We start from the raw sequence: 18260 nt of genomic DNA, 5'->3' as shown, positions 1-18260 counted from the left end.
CTTGATCTGGTGCCTGACTCCCAAGTCCCTCCCCATACCCATGTTCCTGGACTTTCCAATCCTTGTCCACACCTAAACCAAACCTGCCTCAGAGCTAGGCCAAGGCTGCAGAGCTAGGTCAGCTACAACCAACCCACTCCGAATTTTGGACTCATTCTACACTTTTCTGTGTCAAAATCACACAGCTATGTGGTGAAATTAAAAAAAATTAGGGTCTTTTATATATATAATAAATGTTCATGACTGCATATATAGGCCACATGTCTGGAACCCCACAGAAAAAGTCCTGAAACCATTTTGTCCCTCCCAAATTGACCTCAAATATTTCTCTGCAAGGTCAATGGAAAATGGAAAAGCCTTCCCATTGTCTTTTTGTTCACAAATCCTGTCTTAAGGGTATGTCTGTGTATGAATAGGGTGAGCCTGTGACCTGGCTCAGGAACTAAGTATTTATCATTACAAAAGACTGGCCAGGCTCCCCAAGTAATCCAATCAAGGGACCATTAACAGGTAATCTGCCAGACAGGAGATAAACAACGCACTCAGATTTCTGTTGTAGACCACCCTTTCTGTGATGTATGTATGATGTTTCTGGGGGTGGTCTTGGACTCCTGGGCGGGCAATTTAAAATGTCTATATAAGGGCGGGCACACCTTTGTTCTGGGTCCTCCTCCTTTCCTGCATGTGAGGGGAGCACCCTGTTGCAACAGATCAATAAAGATCAGGCTTACTAGCTGCTTTGCTTCTCAATATTCTCTGGTTGGCCTCTGTTATTTTCACCAAACGGTGGAGAACCTACAAAGGACTCTATAAGGGCTCTTGTGTCCCCCATAAGAAAATAAGGGCTGATTTTTGTTTATGACAGAGGAATAACCTAGTTATGAGTAGCACGACACAAACAAGATTATAAATTACTATTCTGAATGTGTCCTTGTTCATTTCAGGAGCTAATTTTACTTTTTAAACAAACCCATTGTAGCATAAAACACAGAACGCTAACACGGAATCTACACTTTTTAAACCATACACACAGCTGGCTCATGTTCCAAGAAACAAGTATAAAAGCAATCTTTTGTAGTATTTCATTTCATCCACCCACACATCGGCTCAGATGGGCTTTTTGAGCCCGCACCCCTGCATAGTCTGGTGCGACATCACAACTACCAAATTAATCTTCTGAAGAAAGCAGAAGTGGCCAGTGGCCACCAGCTTAGATGGATTTGAAAGGGGATTAGACAAATTAATGAAGGGAAATGCTTCTGGGGCATGATTGAGATCCCCCCCCCTTAAAAATAAAAAAACCGTATAGAAATGCTAATACTAATACTAATACAGTGGTACCTCGGTTTACATACGCTTCAGGTTACATACGCTTCAGGTTACAGACTCCGCTAACCCAGAAACAGTGCTTCAGGTTAAGAACTTTGCTTCAGAATAAGAACAGAAATCGTGCAGCAGCAGCGGGAGGCCCCATTAGCTAAAGTGGTACCTCAGGTTAAGAACAGTTTCAGGTTAAGAACTGACCTACAGAACGTATTAAGTACTTAACCCGAGGTACCACTGTAATACTAACAATAATAATGTACTATTTTTAGGATCAGGGAGGGCATGCCTCTGAATATACCAACAACAGAGGAAATACAGCGGAAAAAAATATGAAGTATTTGTGTTAAAACAACATGAGGGCAATGGCTAACTGCCGCATGATCCTGACAGATGAAGGGCAGCCCAGAAATATAGTAAATAAATACCCCACACTGAACTGAATAGAACTTAGATTGCACTGTTAGTCAGGACCCAGCCCACCCATTTAAATAAACCCACCCTGCTTATTAATAAGGACGAATACTATAATCACTGTAGTCACCACTGCCAATCATTTCCATATCACTTTAGTGTGCAAAGTGTGCTAAAATGCTCTCTGCCTCATTCATCTGCACCAAACTAGATTTCTCTGTACTGAGCTGCAGCCTGAATCCTTTTAACCTCAGTTGCAGTTTCCAGCGAGAAAGAACCCTGGAAGTAAATAATGGAAGATAATCCCTCTTGTATGTTTGGCATTTAGAGCAGTCAACACAGAGTCTGCCTGCTCTTTTCTCTCTCTCTTTTCAGGCTGTTTGCCAAGGAAAGACCTTTTTAGGATCATTTACTTAGAATTGTTCCTGCAATTAGCCAGCCCATTGTTAACACCAGTGTGTGGTTTTTCTTATGCAAACCACACCATTCCCGCTTGCAGGAGTTTGTTTTTTTTAGAAAAAGCAATCCTAGCCATTCATATCTGACTCTTTGAAAGGGATTTGGTACCCGCTATTACAAAGCACATAGAAGCAACCTAAACTGTAGTGTGTTATACACAGAACGGTAATTACTGTAAGTATCGTTATTTCTTATTATTATTATCTTGAGCTGGGAGAGTGGTTAAAACTCTGCTCTAAGAATATCAAGATCATCAATGGGAGAAAGAACAAATATTTCCTTTTTTACATGGTTCTGCTTGCTGAAGAACAAAATTTTGCAGAATTTGGAGGTGGGTTGGCTAGATGCAGGAGAGATTTAGGGTACATACAGCAGTCTGAGTTGGAGGGATAATAACGGTGTAAAAGCAGAAATGCCAGTATGGTAGAAGCATAGAGTTGAAAAGTTACCAGAGGGTCATCTAGACCAACCCCAGCGATGCAGGAATCTCATGACAGATGGCCAGCACAAACTATAAACTTCATTTTTAAACTGAGCACAGTGCTATATATTTTAAATTAATGACCTGGTTTGCGATATATAATTTCTGTACACTCCCCTGCCCCTCTTAATTTTATTTATTTGGAAATAGCAAAACTGCCTAAGTAAATAAACTTAACTGAATCCACAGAAACCACATAGAGCCAGATGCCCTGTTGTTAGGACAAACATTACTATCTGATTGTATTATTATTTATTCAGAATAACCTGTTAGCCACCTTCACACAAACTCGGTGTACAAAAACATCCTAATTACTCCCCACGCCTAAAAACAAAAGAAACAAAACCTGTAGACAGGGAACAGCAGAAACAGCACCAACCAACCAAGCTAGCTAGCTAGCTGTACTGAAGGCCAAATGACCGGAAACTTTATTTTTAACTCTTGCTGGAAAGTCAATAGAGAGGGAGAGCTATAACCTACAGAAGGAAGTTTGTTCCACAGCCTTGGTGCTACTGATATAAAGACCCTGCTCTTTGCCGCTATTGTGTCTCAGTTTCTCTCTCGCCCAAGTTGACTCCAGAGGGGGAGGGATTCAATTCCACACCAGAAATTTAAGTTTACACAACTGAAGCGAATTAAGGGGCTCTATCGCTCTGGTGTAACAAGGCCCGATATTCCGTTTATTTTCAGTGGCGATTGTGAAATGCACTGAAAAGTGTGGAATCAATGATTAACATAAAGGATGAAATCAGAATAAACAAGCATTGTTGTGTAACCTCACCACAAACAAATCAGAATAAGGACTCAGTAAAGACTAGGCGCTATGTAAGTTTTGTGCAAGCAAACCAGGATGTATGCTCAGAAAACAGATCCCTGTCCCCAGCCTCTCTCTCATGCGCACGCACACACCTAATCAATCCTGGATTCGTAGAATTGTCAAGTTGGAAAGGAGCCCAAGGGTTATTTTGCCCAACCACCTGCAATGCAGGAGTCTTTTGCCCAACATGGGGCTTGAACCTATAACCCTGAAATTAAGAGTGGCAGGAGAAACCCAGCCAAATGGGCAGGGGTATAAATAATAAATTATTATTATTACAGTGGTACGTAGGGTTAAGAACTTAATTCGTTCTGGAGGTCCGTTCTTAACCTGAAACTGTTCTTAACCTGAGGTACCACTTTAGCTAATGGGGCCTCCCGCTGCTGCCGCACGATTTCTGTTCTTATCCTGAAGCAAAGTTCTTAATCCGAGGTACTATTTCTTGGTTAGCAGAGTCTGTAATCTGAAGCGTCTGTAACCTGAAGCATCTGTAACCCGAGGTAAAAAGGTAAAGGGACCCCTGACCATTAGGTCCAGTCGTGACCGACTCTGGGGTTGCGCGCTCATCTCGCTCTATAGGCTGAGGGAGCCGGCGTTTGTCCGCAGACAGCTTCCGGGTCATGTGGCCAGCATGACTAAACCACTTCTGGAGAACCAGAGCAGCGCATGAAAACGCCGTTTACCTTCCTGCCAGAGTGGTACCTATTTCTCTACTTGCACTTTGACTGCATGATAATAATAGTAAGGTAAACGGTGTTTCCGTGCGCTGCTCTGGTTCTCCGGAAGTGGCTTAGTCATGCTGGCCACATGACCCGGAAGCTGTAGGCCGGCTCCCTCGGGCAATAAAGCGAGATGAGCGCCACAACCTTAGAGTCGGCCACGACTGGACCTAACAGTCAGGGGTCCCTTTACCTTTACCAACTTTGCTATCCCAGCCTGGTCACAGCCATTGTATATCAGGCAAGATGTTAAATAAAAGGCTGGATTATAGTCTCCACTTCCTCCAGGGAACACAGGTCCTCTTCCTTACAGCAACCCTGTGATGTAGATTAAACTGAGTGATAGTGACTGGCCAAGGAACGCCACCCAGTAATCTTTGCTGCTAACTAGAGATTTGGACCCAGGCCAAAGTCCCAATCCCACCCCCACAACCTGGTGCCTTTCAGATGTTGTTGGACCATAACTCCCAGCATTCTTCACCATGAGCCATGGTGTCAGGGGCTGATGGGAGCAGGAGACTGACTTAATATGCAGGGCATGAGGTTGGAGGAAACTGATCTAGCCACTATACCAACTTGGTCTACCAACGGGCTTTTCTACAGAATCAGTGGTTTGAGGAGCACAGTGTCGTGGATGGTACAATGTACAAACCTTGTCCAAGAGCTGGGTTTTTTATCTCAGCTGTCAATATGTTTTGGAAATTAACCAAATCACACACACACACACCTTGCATTACTGCAATATGGAGAAGATTATGATACCATTTTGAGACCAGTCCAGGGTCCACACAAAAGACATGTTTCGTTTTTGTAGCAATGTTTGTTGACTGAAAACTATGCGGTATTGGAAATATTTCCTGCTCTCTTCATACACTAAAAACAAACAAGTGAACGGAACTGGTAGAATCACATACCACCCTACAGGCAGAGTTGCTTCCTTGCCGGAATTGTACAGGCTCAGAAAAAAGTTTATCTTTTTAAACTTCTTGCCAGTATTGGGGCATCAGAATATTTATTTGGAGTGCTTATATGAGCCATAGGGCAGTTTACAACAAAACTAGACAAGATAAAAACTAAGCGTAACATCCACAAAATAACACAACCCTCAAATACATAACAAATCAACAACCATTTGCTAATAGCAGCAGCAACAAATCAATTAATTTATCCAGTTAGGTCTCTCCTCCTCCACCCAGCCACCCAAAAAAGTGGACTTAACTGATCGCCTAAAGTTATATTAGGGTTGAGGCCGGGTGCACCTCGATACAAAAGGCTTTCTCCTGAACCCTCAACACCACACACTTCATCCCGCACAGGAATTACCAAGAGGGCATCATCTATTCATCTTAAGGCCAGGAGTAGGCCAGCAAGGAAGATGGCATGCTTGCAGAGAATTTGGGTCACAGGTGTTTTAGGATTTTAGGTGCCAAAGTTCCACCAAAACCAATTTTGTAGTCGAGACTCCTTAGCTGTTGCACACACAGCAGCATTTGCAGTGCGATGTGAATGCATGTGTCTCAGACCTATGAGGAGGCTTAGTGTTAGATCAGACTATTGATCCATCTAGGCTAGTAATTTTTTTCTACTCTGCCCAGCAGGACCTCTGTATGGTTTCAGGTGGAGGGTCTTTCCCACCACCGACTTGTACGTGATTGTTTTATAAGTTGAGATGCGCAGGATCAGACCTGGGATCTTCTGCAAGCCAAGCAAGTGCTCTGCCACAGAGCTATGGATCCTGCAATACTCCCCCTCCCATCCCCAGGTATTTCCCAGGTCTGCCAACTGAGCTCCTTTTTAAACTAAAGGTAAAGGGACCCCTGACCATTAGGTCCAGTCGTGGCTGACTCTGGGGTTGCGGCGCTCATCTCGCTTTATTGGCCAAGGGAGCCAGCGTACAGCTTCCGGGTCATGTGGCCAGCATGACTAAGCCTCTTCTGGTGAACCAGAGCAGCGCACCGAAACACCGTTTATCTTCCCGCCGGAGTGGTACCTATTTATCTACTTGCACTTTGACGTGCAGGAGCAGGGACCGAGCAACGGGAGCTCACCCCGTCGTGGGGATTCAAACCGCCGACCTTCTGATCGGCAAGTCTAGGAAGGTCTGCATGCGAGGGATAGATCTTTCCCACTGAATCAAAGGCGCCTCTAGATTTTTCTCATAACTGAGCAAGCACACCCAGCCTCCATCCCATCCACAATCGCAAAGAAGAGCTTCTAGAAAAGATGGTGCAAGACTCAGGTCCTCCTTTGCAGGCTTCCCACAGACATCTAGTTGGACACTGCGAAGACAGGAAGTGGACTAGATGGGCCTTGGCCTCATTCAGAAGCCATGTTCTTCACAGGTTCTTTTCAGGCTTGTGGGTCCCCGGCCTGGTTCATTTCAGAAACCAGGCACGCCACACAGTCATACATTTATAACTGCGTCCCTTGGAAAGGGTTGCCAAATCTTTTTAACAGACGGACAACATGATAGGGTGCCTAAGTAAATCCCAACATGGAAAATGCTTCTGCAGTGTGGACGGATGCCTGCTTGTTGGAAACCTCTTTGGGGGCCAAGAGCCTCTCCAGAGAAACAAAAGGTGGCAACCCCCTGACCTTGGATTCCCCCAACCCTCCAATCTGACAAGCCACCAGCTTTTCTTGAGCCTCAAAAGAGCGCTAAACCTGGCAATCATGAATCATCTCCCTAAAGGCAGAGCAAAGCCCCACCATATGACAGACCTATTTTGGAAACCACACATTGATACACGCTGTAACCGAGGGGAAAAGCTAAAGGAGCTTCCCAATGCTACAGCAACCTCCTGTCAAGCAATGAAAAACAGCCTGGCACGCTATGCCCTGCTTTTTCAAGAACACTCTCAATACACTATATGTCCTTCCTTCTTGCTATTTTCCTCCTGGCATCTACCCGCAGCACTGCTCTGCTGTAGGAAAATATCACGCTTATCGAAATCAGCTCTTTATTTTATGCAGGATATTTACAGGGCACTTGATCGAAAAGCTCCCCAAGCAGGATACAAATAATTGCTGTGTACTTTTAAATTAGAGACAGCTCCTCTGCTCTGCTCATGCTCTCTCTCTCTCTCCCCGTGCTCTACTTTTTTCAATGCAGTCAGCTGAACTATGGAGCAGCCCGGATTAAACTTTACAGAAATCAGGACTTTCCCCCGGCCCTCTAAACGAAAAGCTTTCCTACCATATGTCCAAAAAGTTTTCCAGAGCACAACTAGCCCCTCTGGCTTTCCAGATCGCTATGAACATCCATGCCTAGGGAGTGGAGGGGGGTGGGGAGTCCTAAAATTGGCAGGCAACTCCGCACTTTCCCCTCTCCATCATCCCTGCTGAGGATGACGCGGTGGCTGCCCCGGGCTTTTCCTCTCTCTCTCTCTCCCGCACCGCGCACAGTTCCGTCATTACCTCTTTGGCTCCGAAGTTTCCCCGCAAGAGACCCCGCGAAGCGAGCGCGGCTCAGCTTCCCACTTCCAGCCCAGCCCAGGAAAAAGAAAAGAGAAGGAAGGGGAGGAGAGGAGAGAAGCAATGGGGAGAGGAGGGGTGTCTCTCCCCCCCTCCCCAAGCGCGCAAATGACAGGCTGCGTCCTTGCAAAGCGCCGTTTGCAGGCGCTCCGAAAAAGCAGCAAACAAACACGCACGAAATACTCCAAACAGCCCCTATTTCCCCGCGCCGGAATGCCAGGAATGTCAGCGGAGCTTTTTTACCTACTGCCCAAATCATCGCCGGCTTCTCTGGGTCCTAATGTTGGCCCATGTATTCGCCCCGCCGAGCGCGCTCTCTTGTCTGCCTCTTGCTTTCTCCGTCTCTCTCTGGGCAGATCTTCCTTCTTTTCCTTCGCCAAGCAAGTGCGGTTCCTTGGAAAGGCGGCCAAGGGGCTGGGATTGCCAGCGTAATTCTACCCGCTCCGCCGCCGCCAACCTACACGCTCCAGCAGGGAAGTCGCACATCGCCGCCGCGCGGCGCTTGCCAGGTCCTAGCGCGCGGAATCTCCACTTTCCGCCCGGGGAAAGTTCCTTTCTCGCCGGGTGGTGGGAAGGACATACCCTCCGGCATTTCTCTGATGCAAACAGGGGCGTCCAATCCATCATAATAATAATAATAATAATAATAATAATAATAATAATAATAATAATAATTTTACTCTGACTGGGTTGCCCCAGCCACTGTGGGTGGCTTCCAACATATATAAAAAAATAATAAAACATTTAAAAGGACATACCCTCCAGCATTTCTCTGGTGCAAACAGGGGCGTCCAGTCAATAATAATAATAATAATGCAAATAATAATAATTTTACTCTTTATACCCCTGCCCATCTGACTGGGTTGCCCCAGCCACTCTGGGAAGCTTCCAACATATATAAAACATTTAAAAACTTCCCTACACAGGGCTGTCTTCAGATGGCTCCGTGATGGAATAACTCCATGTTGTTGTTGTTGTTTAGTCGTGTCCGACTCTTCGTGACCCCATGGACCAGAGCACGCCAGGCACTCCTGTCTTCCACTGCCTCCCGCAGCTTGGTCAAACTCAAGCTGGTAACTTCAAGAACACTATCCAACCATCTCGTTCTCTGCCGTCCCCTTCTCCTTATGCCCTCCATCTTTCCCAACATCAGGGTCTTTTCCAGGGAGTCTTCTCTTCTCATGAGGTGGCCAAAGTATTGGAGCCTCAGCTTCAGGATCTGTCCTTCCAGTGAGCACTCAGGGCTGATTTCCTTCAGAACAGATACGTTTGATCTTCTTGCCATCCACGGGACTCTCAAGAGTCTCCTTCAGCATTCAAAAGCATCAATTCTTCGGCGATCAGCCTTCTTTATGGTCCAGCTCTCACTTCCATACATCACTACTGGGAAAACCATAGCTTTAACTATACGGGCCTTTGTTGGCAAGGTGATGTCTCTGCTTTTTAAGATGCTATCTAGGTTTGTCATTCTCTGAGGACATCCTATTCAATAATAATAATAATGCAAAAAATAATAATTTTACTCTTTATACCCACCCATCTGACTGGGTTGCCCCAGCCACTCTGGGCAGCTTCCAACATCTATAAAAAACATAATAAAACATTTAAAAACTTCCCCACACAGGGCTGCCTTCAGATGGCTCCGTGGTGGAGTAACTCCATACCCTCCAACATTTCTCCGATAAAAATAGGGACATCCTAAGGAAACAAGAGACATTCTAGGGCCAAACCAGAAACCGGGACGGCGTCTGTAAATTCGAGACTGTGCCGGGTGTTATGGAAATTAGGGGGGACACATCTTTAAAGTTGTTAAATGTTACAAATATTATGCATAAATGTATCCTTTCGACTTGACAGCTCAGGGAAGTTACCTAGCTTTAACAATCATATAAAATCAACTCCTTTGCCAGTTTCCTCCATTTCAACACTATTTTGCCCTTGGAAAAACGACTCTTTTCCCTGCCACCTCCCCTAGCCAGTGAGGACATGTATACACACCTCCTACCCCAGGAAGTGCCCAGAGGTGACAATTGCTGAACTGATTGTTGGCCATGGAAAGCCTAATCCCATCACCAGACTTGCCAAGGGGTTCAGAGTGCAAAGGAAGTTCTATTGTACTTTGGTTGGTGGGGTTTCAGAGGTGTTTGCCTATGCTAATCTTATACCTGGGTCTTGCCCTGACATGTCTGCTTATGCTAATCTTGTACCAAGGACTTGTCTGGATGTTTGCCAAGGTTAAACTAGTGTAACCCCTGTCTACCCCTCCCCTTTGGTGACATGTCAGAGATGTAGCAATGATGTATCAATGATGCTGTACGAACTGTATTCTGGGATATGGTGGGAAAGTTTTAAAAGTCCTTGTCACCCCATCCTCAGGGTTCAATTCCTTTTTGAACCTGTTGCGCAATAAACTTTGATCTTCAGCTATTTGCTCCGGTTGGTGGCTGGAATCCTCCTTTGTTCCGCAGGGACCCACGGGCTCTGCCCGACGAGCTGGGTGACTGAGCAGCCTCACATCTAGATTTTTCCGTAACAGTGAAAAATAGGGACACTTGGAGGGTGTGGAAGCATTGTCTCTTGCGGGGTTTTGTGCAGGTTGCAGGAGGAGAGAGAGTCCTGGTGGTGGACTCTTATTATAGAGCTGGAAGGGACCACCAGGCAAAGGAGCCCAGGGTCCCCTTAGCGCCCCCCCATAAAATAATTGAGGGAGCCCCCCCAAAAAAAGTTGATGGGCACTGCCATTCAAATGGTGACTGTGCACCATGTTATGTGATTGATTATGCATGTATGGGCTTACTTCCCCTCCGTGCAATATTTTATTCAAGTTGGTACACCTGCAAGTAGGGACATGGGTGTAGCTAGGGGGCAGGGGGGCAGCTGCCCCCGCTAATCAATCAGTCAACCAACCAACCAACCAACCAACCAACCAAATAAATAAATAAATAAATAAATAAATAAATTGTAGAAAGATGTTGATAGTTTTTTTCTGAGCACTCGGAGTCAAAATGTAGCAATAACTTAAAACAACTGTTGTTGAGACATTTCGTTCCAAATCTGCAAGACAGAGCCAGACAGAGGATGATGATAGGTGGGCATCCTGCCCCCCCCCCAAAAAATCCTGCCTACACCCATGACCAGGGTCATCTAGTCCAACCCGCTGCAATGCAGTAATCTTTTGCCCCAACACAGGGCTTGAATCCACAATCCTGAGATTCAGGGTCTCATGCTCTATTCTAGCAATGAGCAGAGGGAAAATGACTGCTGGGAGGACCACAAAAAGAAGAAATCCCGTTGTGCACCCCGGCAGCATAACAGGACGCCTTCATCTGCCTCAGCTGCAACAAAACATGTCTCTCCTGTATGAGTCTCTGCAGCCACAGCAGGCGCTGAAACCTTCCAACAGTTTGACTTTGGCCCCAAAGGTGCACTTCTCCAGTGACTCCAGAGACAGACAGATGTCCCAACCAACTCTACCACAGCCATATATTTAAAGCACATTTTCTCCCCAATAAGAATCTTGGGAGCTGTAGTTGACCCTTTGCAGAACTACAATTCCCAGCCCCATTAACCAACTCCAGTTCCCAGAATTCTTGGTGGGCGGAGGGAAGCCAAATGTTTTAAATTTGCTTTAAACGTGTGATGTGGATGTAAGGTTACCCCTCACAGACCTACAATTCCTAGCACCCTTAACAGACTACAGTTCCCAATATTATTTTTTCTTGTGTGTGGGGGGGGATGTGCTTTAAACCCAGCAATATGCTCAGGCTTAGTCCTCATTAGGCTGTTTTAGGTTTGGTCATTGGAGGTTTTCAAGCAGAGGATGCAATGGAGTTGGATTAGAGCACCCTTCAAGTCGCTTCGAACTCCACAATTCTATGATTCTACACATATATACAACCTGAATCTATGATGGAGCGGTTCACAGTATTAATACTTCAATACTCCATAGCTGCAGCCTTGGATTCAAACAGAAATCAAGCATCTCTCTGACTCTCTCCAGCTTCCCAGTCTGCAGCTTTTCTTTCAGTTTCTAGCTCACATCCCTTCACTCTCAGCTCTCAACTCTGCCATTGTCCTTCTAACTACCTGCAAGTTGAGGCAGGGGCCTCTGTTGTTGTTTAGTCGTTTAGTCGTGTCCGACTCTTTGTGACCCCATGGACCAGAGCATGCCAGGCACTTCTGTCTTCCACTGCCTCCCACAGCTTGGTCAACCTCATGCTGGTAGCTTCGAGAACACTATCCAACCATCTCGTCCTCTGTCGTCCCCTTTTCCGTGTGCCCTCCATCTTTCCCAACATCAGGGTCTTTTCCAGGGAGTCTTCTCTTCTCATGATGTGGCCAAAGTATTGGAGCCTCAGCTTTAGGATCTGTCCTTCCAGTGAGCACTCAGGGCTGATTTCCTTCAGAATGGATACGTTTGATCTTCTTGCAGTCCATGGGACTCTCAAGAGTCTCCTCCAGCACCATAATTCAAAAGCATCAATTCTTTGGCGATCAGCCTTCTTTATGGTCCAGCTCTCACTTCCATACATCACTACTGGGAAAACCATAGCTTTAACTATACGGACCTTTGTTGGCAAGGTGATGTCTCTGCTTTTTAAGATGCTGTCTAGGTTTGTCATTGCTTTTCTCCCAAGAAGCAGCCGTCTTTTAATTTCGTGGCTGCTGTCACCATCTGCAGTGATCATGGAGCCCAAGATAGTAAAATCTCTCACTGCCTCCATTTCTTCCCCTTCTATTTGCCAGGAGGTGATCTTGCACAGAGCCCTTTCCTTCGTTCCCTTAATGGCCCATCACCCAGGCTATTACCTCACAAAGAAGCTAGCCTGGCTAGTCCAAGAATTAGAAGAGGGCCCAAGCATTCAGACTAACCTCCCCCCACGCATGACAATACTTTCAAGAATATATTTGAAAAAGAGCAATGTTTTGTAACTTTATTTGTTACAGGGTGTTTTTTTATTCATTCATTCATTCATTCATTCATTCATTCATTCAAATGAATGGAAACAGCACTGCTGTTCCAAAAACTCAAAAACAGTTTGAAACACAATCTTCTACCCAAGCACTACCTAATGATAGGACTGGCTTTGCACATTGCATCCTCAGAGGGGCCCTTGCAATATAAAATCTCTCCGTCAGTACATCCCCTCCCTACCCTAATTAATGATGAACATTTTGCTAGCTACATTTATAGTTAGAGGGTGGCATCAAAAGAGTCACTTACCATCCTATTCACCCCATCACGGGTCTAGCGAAAGAGTGCTGCTTATTCCCAACTCATCACAAACCTCATTTCCCCGTCCCCGAGAAACACAGCTCGCCACAGCACATCTCTCGGCAAAAGTAATCTGCCGGCTGAAATTGCATCACGTTGAAGAGTCAAAGGAGCTCCTCACTGCATGCCTTGTCCCACAGTAGCTCCAAAGTTCCGTCTGCAAGAAGTGTTTAAAGAGAGCCTTGCTACCACATGGCCCATTGGCACCCGAATCCGGTAGGCACTGAAAGAGACCTTGTATTCCACCCCTAAAATTAATAGCCGCCACGAGATCTTTTGCCATGGTGATGAATGTACATATTTATAACATATCCGCCTAATGTGCCTTCTCCTAACGTACGGGGCTGCTGCTGGAAAGAGCGCCGAAAAAAGTCACCGCACATCTGTTTTCTCTATTTGGATGTGAAGAGCGCCCCTTTCTTACTTTCTTTTAATAATTTGACCTCTTTTGTTTCTGACAGAGGATGCTGTCAGCCACAGCACTGGCTCCTTGGATTCATTCCAAGATCAGATGAGGTCAGAATGTGAAAGGGGGAAGGGGAAAAAAAAAGCCAATTCTCTCAGCTGGGTGGCCACTAAATAATCTGAGCAAACAGCTTGGGGGATTTTTTTTTTTTAAAGAACATCAAATGGAATTGGATTTCTAGTTGTGCTGCAATGAAAATCACAAAGGCTTTAGCTTCCGTCTCTTTTTTGTGCATGTCCACACTGGCATCTGGATCTGCTCTGCATCAGCTGCAGAGGACCTCTACAGGATACTGACCGGAGGGATCATTACTGCAACTGCTCTGCCTCTGTTGGGTTAGGAGAGACGCTGAGAATTCAGACTCTCGCCAGTAAGAATGGTTCAGTTTGCATTTCAGTGCAAAACTACCTATTTTGTAATTTATGGACCAATATGCAAACCAAGTGGCGCTGTGGTCTAAACCACAGAGCCTAGGGCTTGCCGATCAGAAGGTCAGCAGTTCGAATCCCCGTGACAGGGTGAGCTCCCGTTGCTCAGTCCCTGCTCCTGCCAACCTAGCAGTTCGAAAGCATGTCAAAGTGCAAGTAGATAAATAGGTATCGCTCCGGCGAGAAGGTAAACGGTGTTTCCATGCGCTGCTCTGGTTTGCCAGAAGTGGCTTAGTCATGCTGGCCACATGACCCGGAAGCTGTACGCCAGCTCCCTGGGCCAGTAAAGCGAGATGAGCAGCGCAACCCCAGAGTCGTCCGCGACTGGACCTACCAGTCAGGGGTCCCTTTAGGCAAACCGAAACACAGTTATTCTTCGAAATCCAGACTTCTCAGAATTCTGCTATGCAGTTCTCCAAATAATGTGCACAGAAATGTGTATATTTGGGGAAAGTGTGCCCCAAAATGCACATATTAGTGAAAAATGGCATACAAAAATGTGTTTTTGTTTGTGGAAATGGGCACTGCATTAAAAAATGTGCATATTCAGAGAAATTTGCACTGGAAAGCTGAAGAATGTTCATGAGTCCTTAAAAAGAAATCACAGACCGCTGAAATGTGGAGAAATGAACTTAATACATGAAAAGCAAGAATGCAAAATTGACAGATTCCTCCATATGTGCCTCTGTGTTCAAAAGAGGGGGGGGGCACTAGGATTCCATAAGATGTGAGGAACCATGTGTGTAGATGGGCTAGTTCATACATCTGGTGCTGCCACAGGACCTGGCTAGATTGCAAACCCATCTGTAGACCCATGCAAGGATTTGAATGGGGCTGGCAAGCATGTGAACTTGAATATGGTGCTAAACCTTAGAAAGGGGGAGCTTCTGGCCCACCACATATATACATACAATATATGCTGCATTTCCAAGCAAAGTCCATTCAAAGCAACTTGCAGCAATAAAAAACTACAAGCATAAAAGAAGCCCAATATTACTAACACCAAGAATAATATACCTGTATAATCACGGTTCCAAACTGGCTTTAAAATTACTCCAAAGCCATTTGGGAGCAATTGTGTCTACGACCCAAGAAATTCCCTCATTCCAAATGGAGACCAGGAGTTCTGGCTGAATCTGCAGGAAACTCCCCACCACCACCAACCCACAGCAGGGAATTCAGAAATCCATCTGGATTCATCAGTTTCTTGGGGCCGGTCATAACAATCACAAGTTTGTCATCCCCACAGACACTTTGTGCAGCTCTAAAATTAACTGGTCAGATAACGTCATGGCCAATGGTCAGGGATGATGGGAATTGTAGTCCAACAACATCTGGGGGCCACAGATCCCCCATTCCTGTGCTAGACAATACCTCCGTTGTAGATAATCAGCTCTAATTTTCCTCTAGCAGGGTGCCTAATCTTTGATCCAAAGAAGAATATCTCCTAGCCTTATCTCCAGTGATTGCAAGCACCTTTGCACACAGAGTTGGGTGTAGCTGAGGAGATCCAGCCACTCCCTTGACCACCCCCCTGCTAATGCAGGAAATCTGATGATATAGGACCCCTGGCAGATAACAATCCAACCTATCAGGAACACTTGTAGCAATCAAAATATATAAATAAAAAAAATTTTCATTGTCCAGTAGCACCTTAAGGTAAAGGTAAAGGTACCCCTGCCCGTACAGGCCAGTCGTGTCTGACTCTAGGGTTGTGCGCCCATCTCAAGAGGCCGTGGGCCAGCGCTGTCCGGAGACACTTCCGGGTCACGTGGCCAGCGTGACGAAGCTGCTCTGGCGAGCCAGCACCAGCGCAGCACACGGAAACGCCGTTTACCTTCCCGCTATAAAGCGGTACCTATTTATCTACTTGCACTTAGGGGTGCTTTCGAACTGCTAGGTGGGCAGGAGCTGGGACCGAAAGATGGGATCTCACCCCGCCGCGGGGATTCAAACCGCCGACCATACAATCGGCAAGTCCTAGGCACTGAGGTTTTACCCACAGCGCCACCTGCGTCCCTAGTAGCACCTTAGAGATCAATTAAGTTTGTTCTTGGTATAAGCTTTTGCGTGCATGCATACTTCTTCAGATAGACTGAAACAGAAGTCAAGACCCTTATATATAGTGGGAGGGTGGGGTGGGGTTTTTTCTCAGGAGGGTAGTAGGAGATGGGCGATTGACTCAATGGGTATGGTAAGCGTGTTAACGACTGCAATTAGTCCTATAGGAAAAAGCCAGGGATAGTATCCAGATGATTAGCATATGTAATGAGACAGGAATCCAATATCTCTATTAAGACCAGGTCTCTCCATAGTTTTCAGTTTAGTGATAAGTTGTAATTCAGCTACTTCTCTTTCAAGTCTATTTCTTTTGTAATAGGAGAGCTGATTTGAGATCCTGTATTGAATGTCCTGGGAGATTGAAGTGTTCTCCTACTGGCTTCTCTGTCTTGTGATTCCTGATGTCAGATTTATGTCCATTTATCCTTTGACATAGGGTTTGGCCTGTTCGTCCAATATAGAGAGCTGAAGGGCACTGCTGGCATTTGATGGCATACACAATGTATGCCATCAAATCACTTGTAGCAATGTTTTTCCTGCACGGGCAGGGTTGGGCTTGATTATCTTTGAGGTCCCTTCTAACGTGATCACTCTATGAATCAAAAGCAGTGCCACATAGCATATTGACTATGTCAGTATGCTCTGACATTGTAAAATTTCAATCTAACTTGACCTCTCCTCCTAGGAATATTTTCCGGTCAGGTGGGGCTGCAGTTGCAGAATAGGCAGAATCTGCCCCAAATGTAGGATTCATCTGCAGCTAATACCAAAAGGATCCATCACATACCGAGACTGATTTAGCAAATGATAATTGAGAAAATCATGTGGGTGCCATTGTCACAGGCTACCCACTCAACGCCTGAAACGAACAATACAGGTTTGCTTGCAAAGACAGCACTGACCCACACGGATAACATTACGTTGATATTATGGTACCGATTATTACTATTCACAGAAAAATGTACAAAAGCTTGATTAAATCGTGCATCAAAGTTGTGAGGGGCCTACGAAAGCAAACAAAAAAATAACAAGATATCCAGAACCTAGAAAAAGGAAAAGGAGCACCAAACATTCTTGTTTTTGCCTGGGCAGCCATTTGGTTAAGGGCTAGCATTGATTAGAGGTCAATTGCCACCACACTTGGAGCAACAACAGTTCTGCAAGTACAGCCTCTTTGGTCAAGCTAGCTTCACAATAAACCTCCAACACAGGTGACCAAAGCTTCCAAGCGGCTGAAATCTCACATCGCAAGCCAAAATTTCTCAGAAAATAATTTTCTGACATTTTTTTTTTTTTGAAAAATGCTCTTTTTTCAAGCTGTTCTTGTTAGATGACTGCAGTCCTCCCCTGGAGAACATTCAGCAAGAGATCACCCCCTATGTTGCCCCCCCATGAGTTATGAGTGCATCTGTGGATCCAGTTTTTAATATTTCTCAATATTAGTGAAGGAAGCAATGGGCTTTGGCTCCTGCCTTTTTCAGCCTGGCTCTCCTAGCTCATTCATCCACGAGTATGAAGTAACCATGGAGTTTCAATGTTAAGGGAGCTGGAATCCCTCAGAATTTTCTGTTGCGGAATTTTGCTTCCGCCTGCCAAGAATATTCAGCAAAATGTCACCCACAATTTCACCACACACAAACAGAGTGAATACTTCCGTGAAGCCATTTTTGCTCAGCCCTTAAAAACTCGCCAAAAAACCCCACAGGAAAATATAGCCATCCTATATTTTCAGTATTTAACAGTGAATCCTGTACACATCTACTCAGAAGTAAATCCCACCGAGTTCATGTACATGTATACAGGGACTGCAGCCTAAAACATCTCAAAACTGTACTGCAAAAGATGCGAATAATTCCAAAGATATTTACTTACCTATCTGATGGGCACCAAAGATCACTGGATCACCTTTGGAAGCCTCGCTGTCTGGTGGGGGAGAGAAGCAAACAAACCTTTTGAAAAACCAGAGTAATGGCATTTGTCATAATTGAGGCAGAATGGCAGTTGCGAAGGTCTTCTCTCTTAGCTACTTAGTTTGGACCACCCCTCATACCGTGCCTAAATTCAGCACTGCCTGATTTGATTGATGACGACGATAAACTTTGGACACAGGGAAAAGCATCTCCGTCGCAGAAGGATGCTATTCGGTCTCATCAGCCCACAAACTTTGCACTGGCCAAATACTCTGATAGATGGTTGTGCAGCCTCTTTGTCGACTCTCACCTCCTTATTTTGGCAATGCCTCCCTGGTGCCATCTTCTTCCTTTGAGGGAACCCAAAGTTTGTTCTGAAAAAGCCATCTGTGGCTTTCAGGTGTGAGGAGTGAATGGAGCATCCCTGTCTCTT

The 18260-nt window shown here is 45.5% G+C and overlaps 1 protein-coding gene across 7 annotated transcripts in view; it reads right to left on the bottom strand.

Moving 5' to 3' along the window:
- The window catches only part of AMOTL1 (angiomotin like 1), an 83488-nt gene that overhangs the window by 51703 nt on the left and 13525 nt on the right, over positions 1-18260 (bottom strand). For 3 of the 7 annotated variants that reach the window (XM_081001845.1, XM_081001846.1, XM_081001849.1), the window contains one exon: positions 17790-17840. In XM_081001845.1, coding sequence (XP_080857971.1) covers positions 17790-17840 — 51 coding nt within the window. Of the gene's footprint in view, positions 1-7630; positions 7726-7930; positions 8147-17789; positions 17841-18137 lie in introns of those variants that run through there. The other 4 variants (XM_081001848.1, XM_081001847.1, XM_081001851.1 and 1 more) reach the window with 4 other exon arrangements.

The sequence above is a fragment of the Podarcis pityusensis genome (genome assembly GCF_964106645.2).
Source record: "Podarcis pityusensis genome assembly, chromosome: 4".
Taxonomy (NCBI): Eukaryota; Metazoa; Chordata; class Lepidosauria; order Squamata; family Lacertidae; genus Podarcis; species Podarcis pityusensis.
The sequence above is the reverse complement of the archived record's forward strand: the minus strand, read 5'-3'. Positions and strand labels throughout refer to the sequence as shown.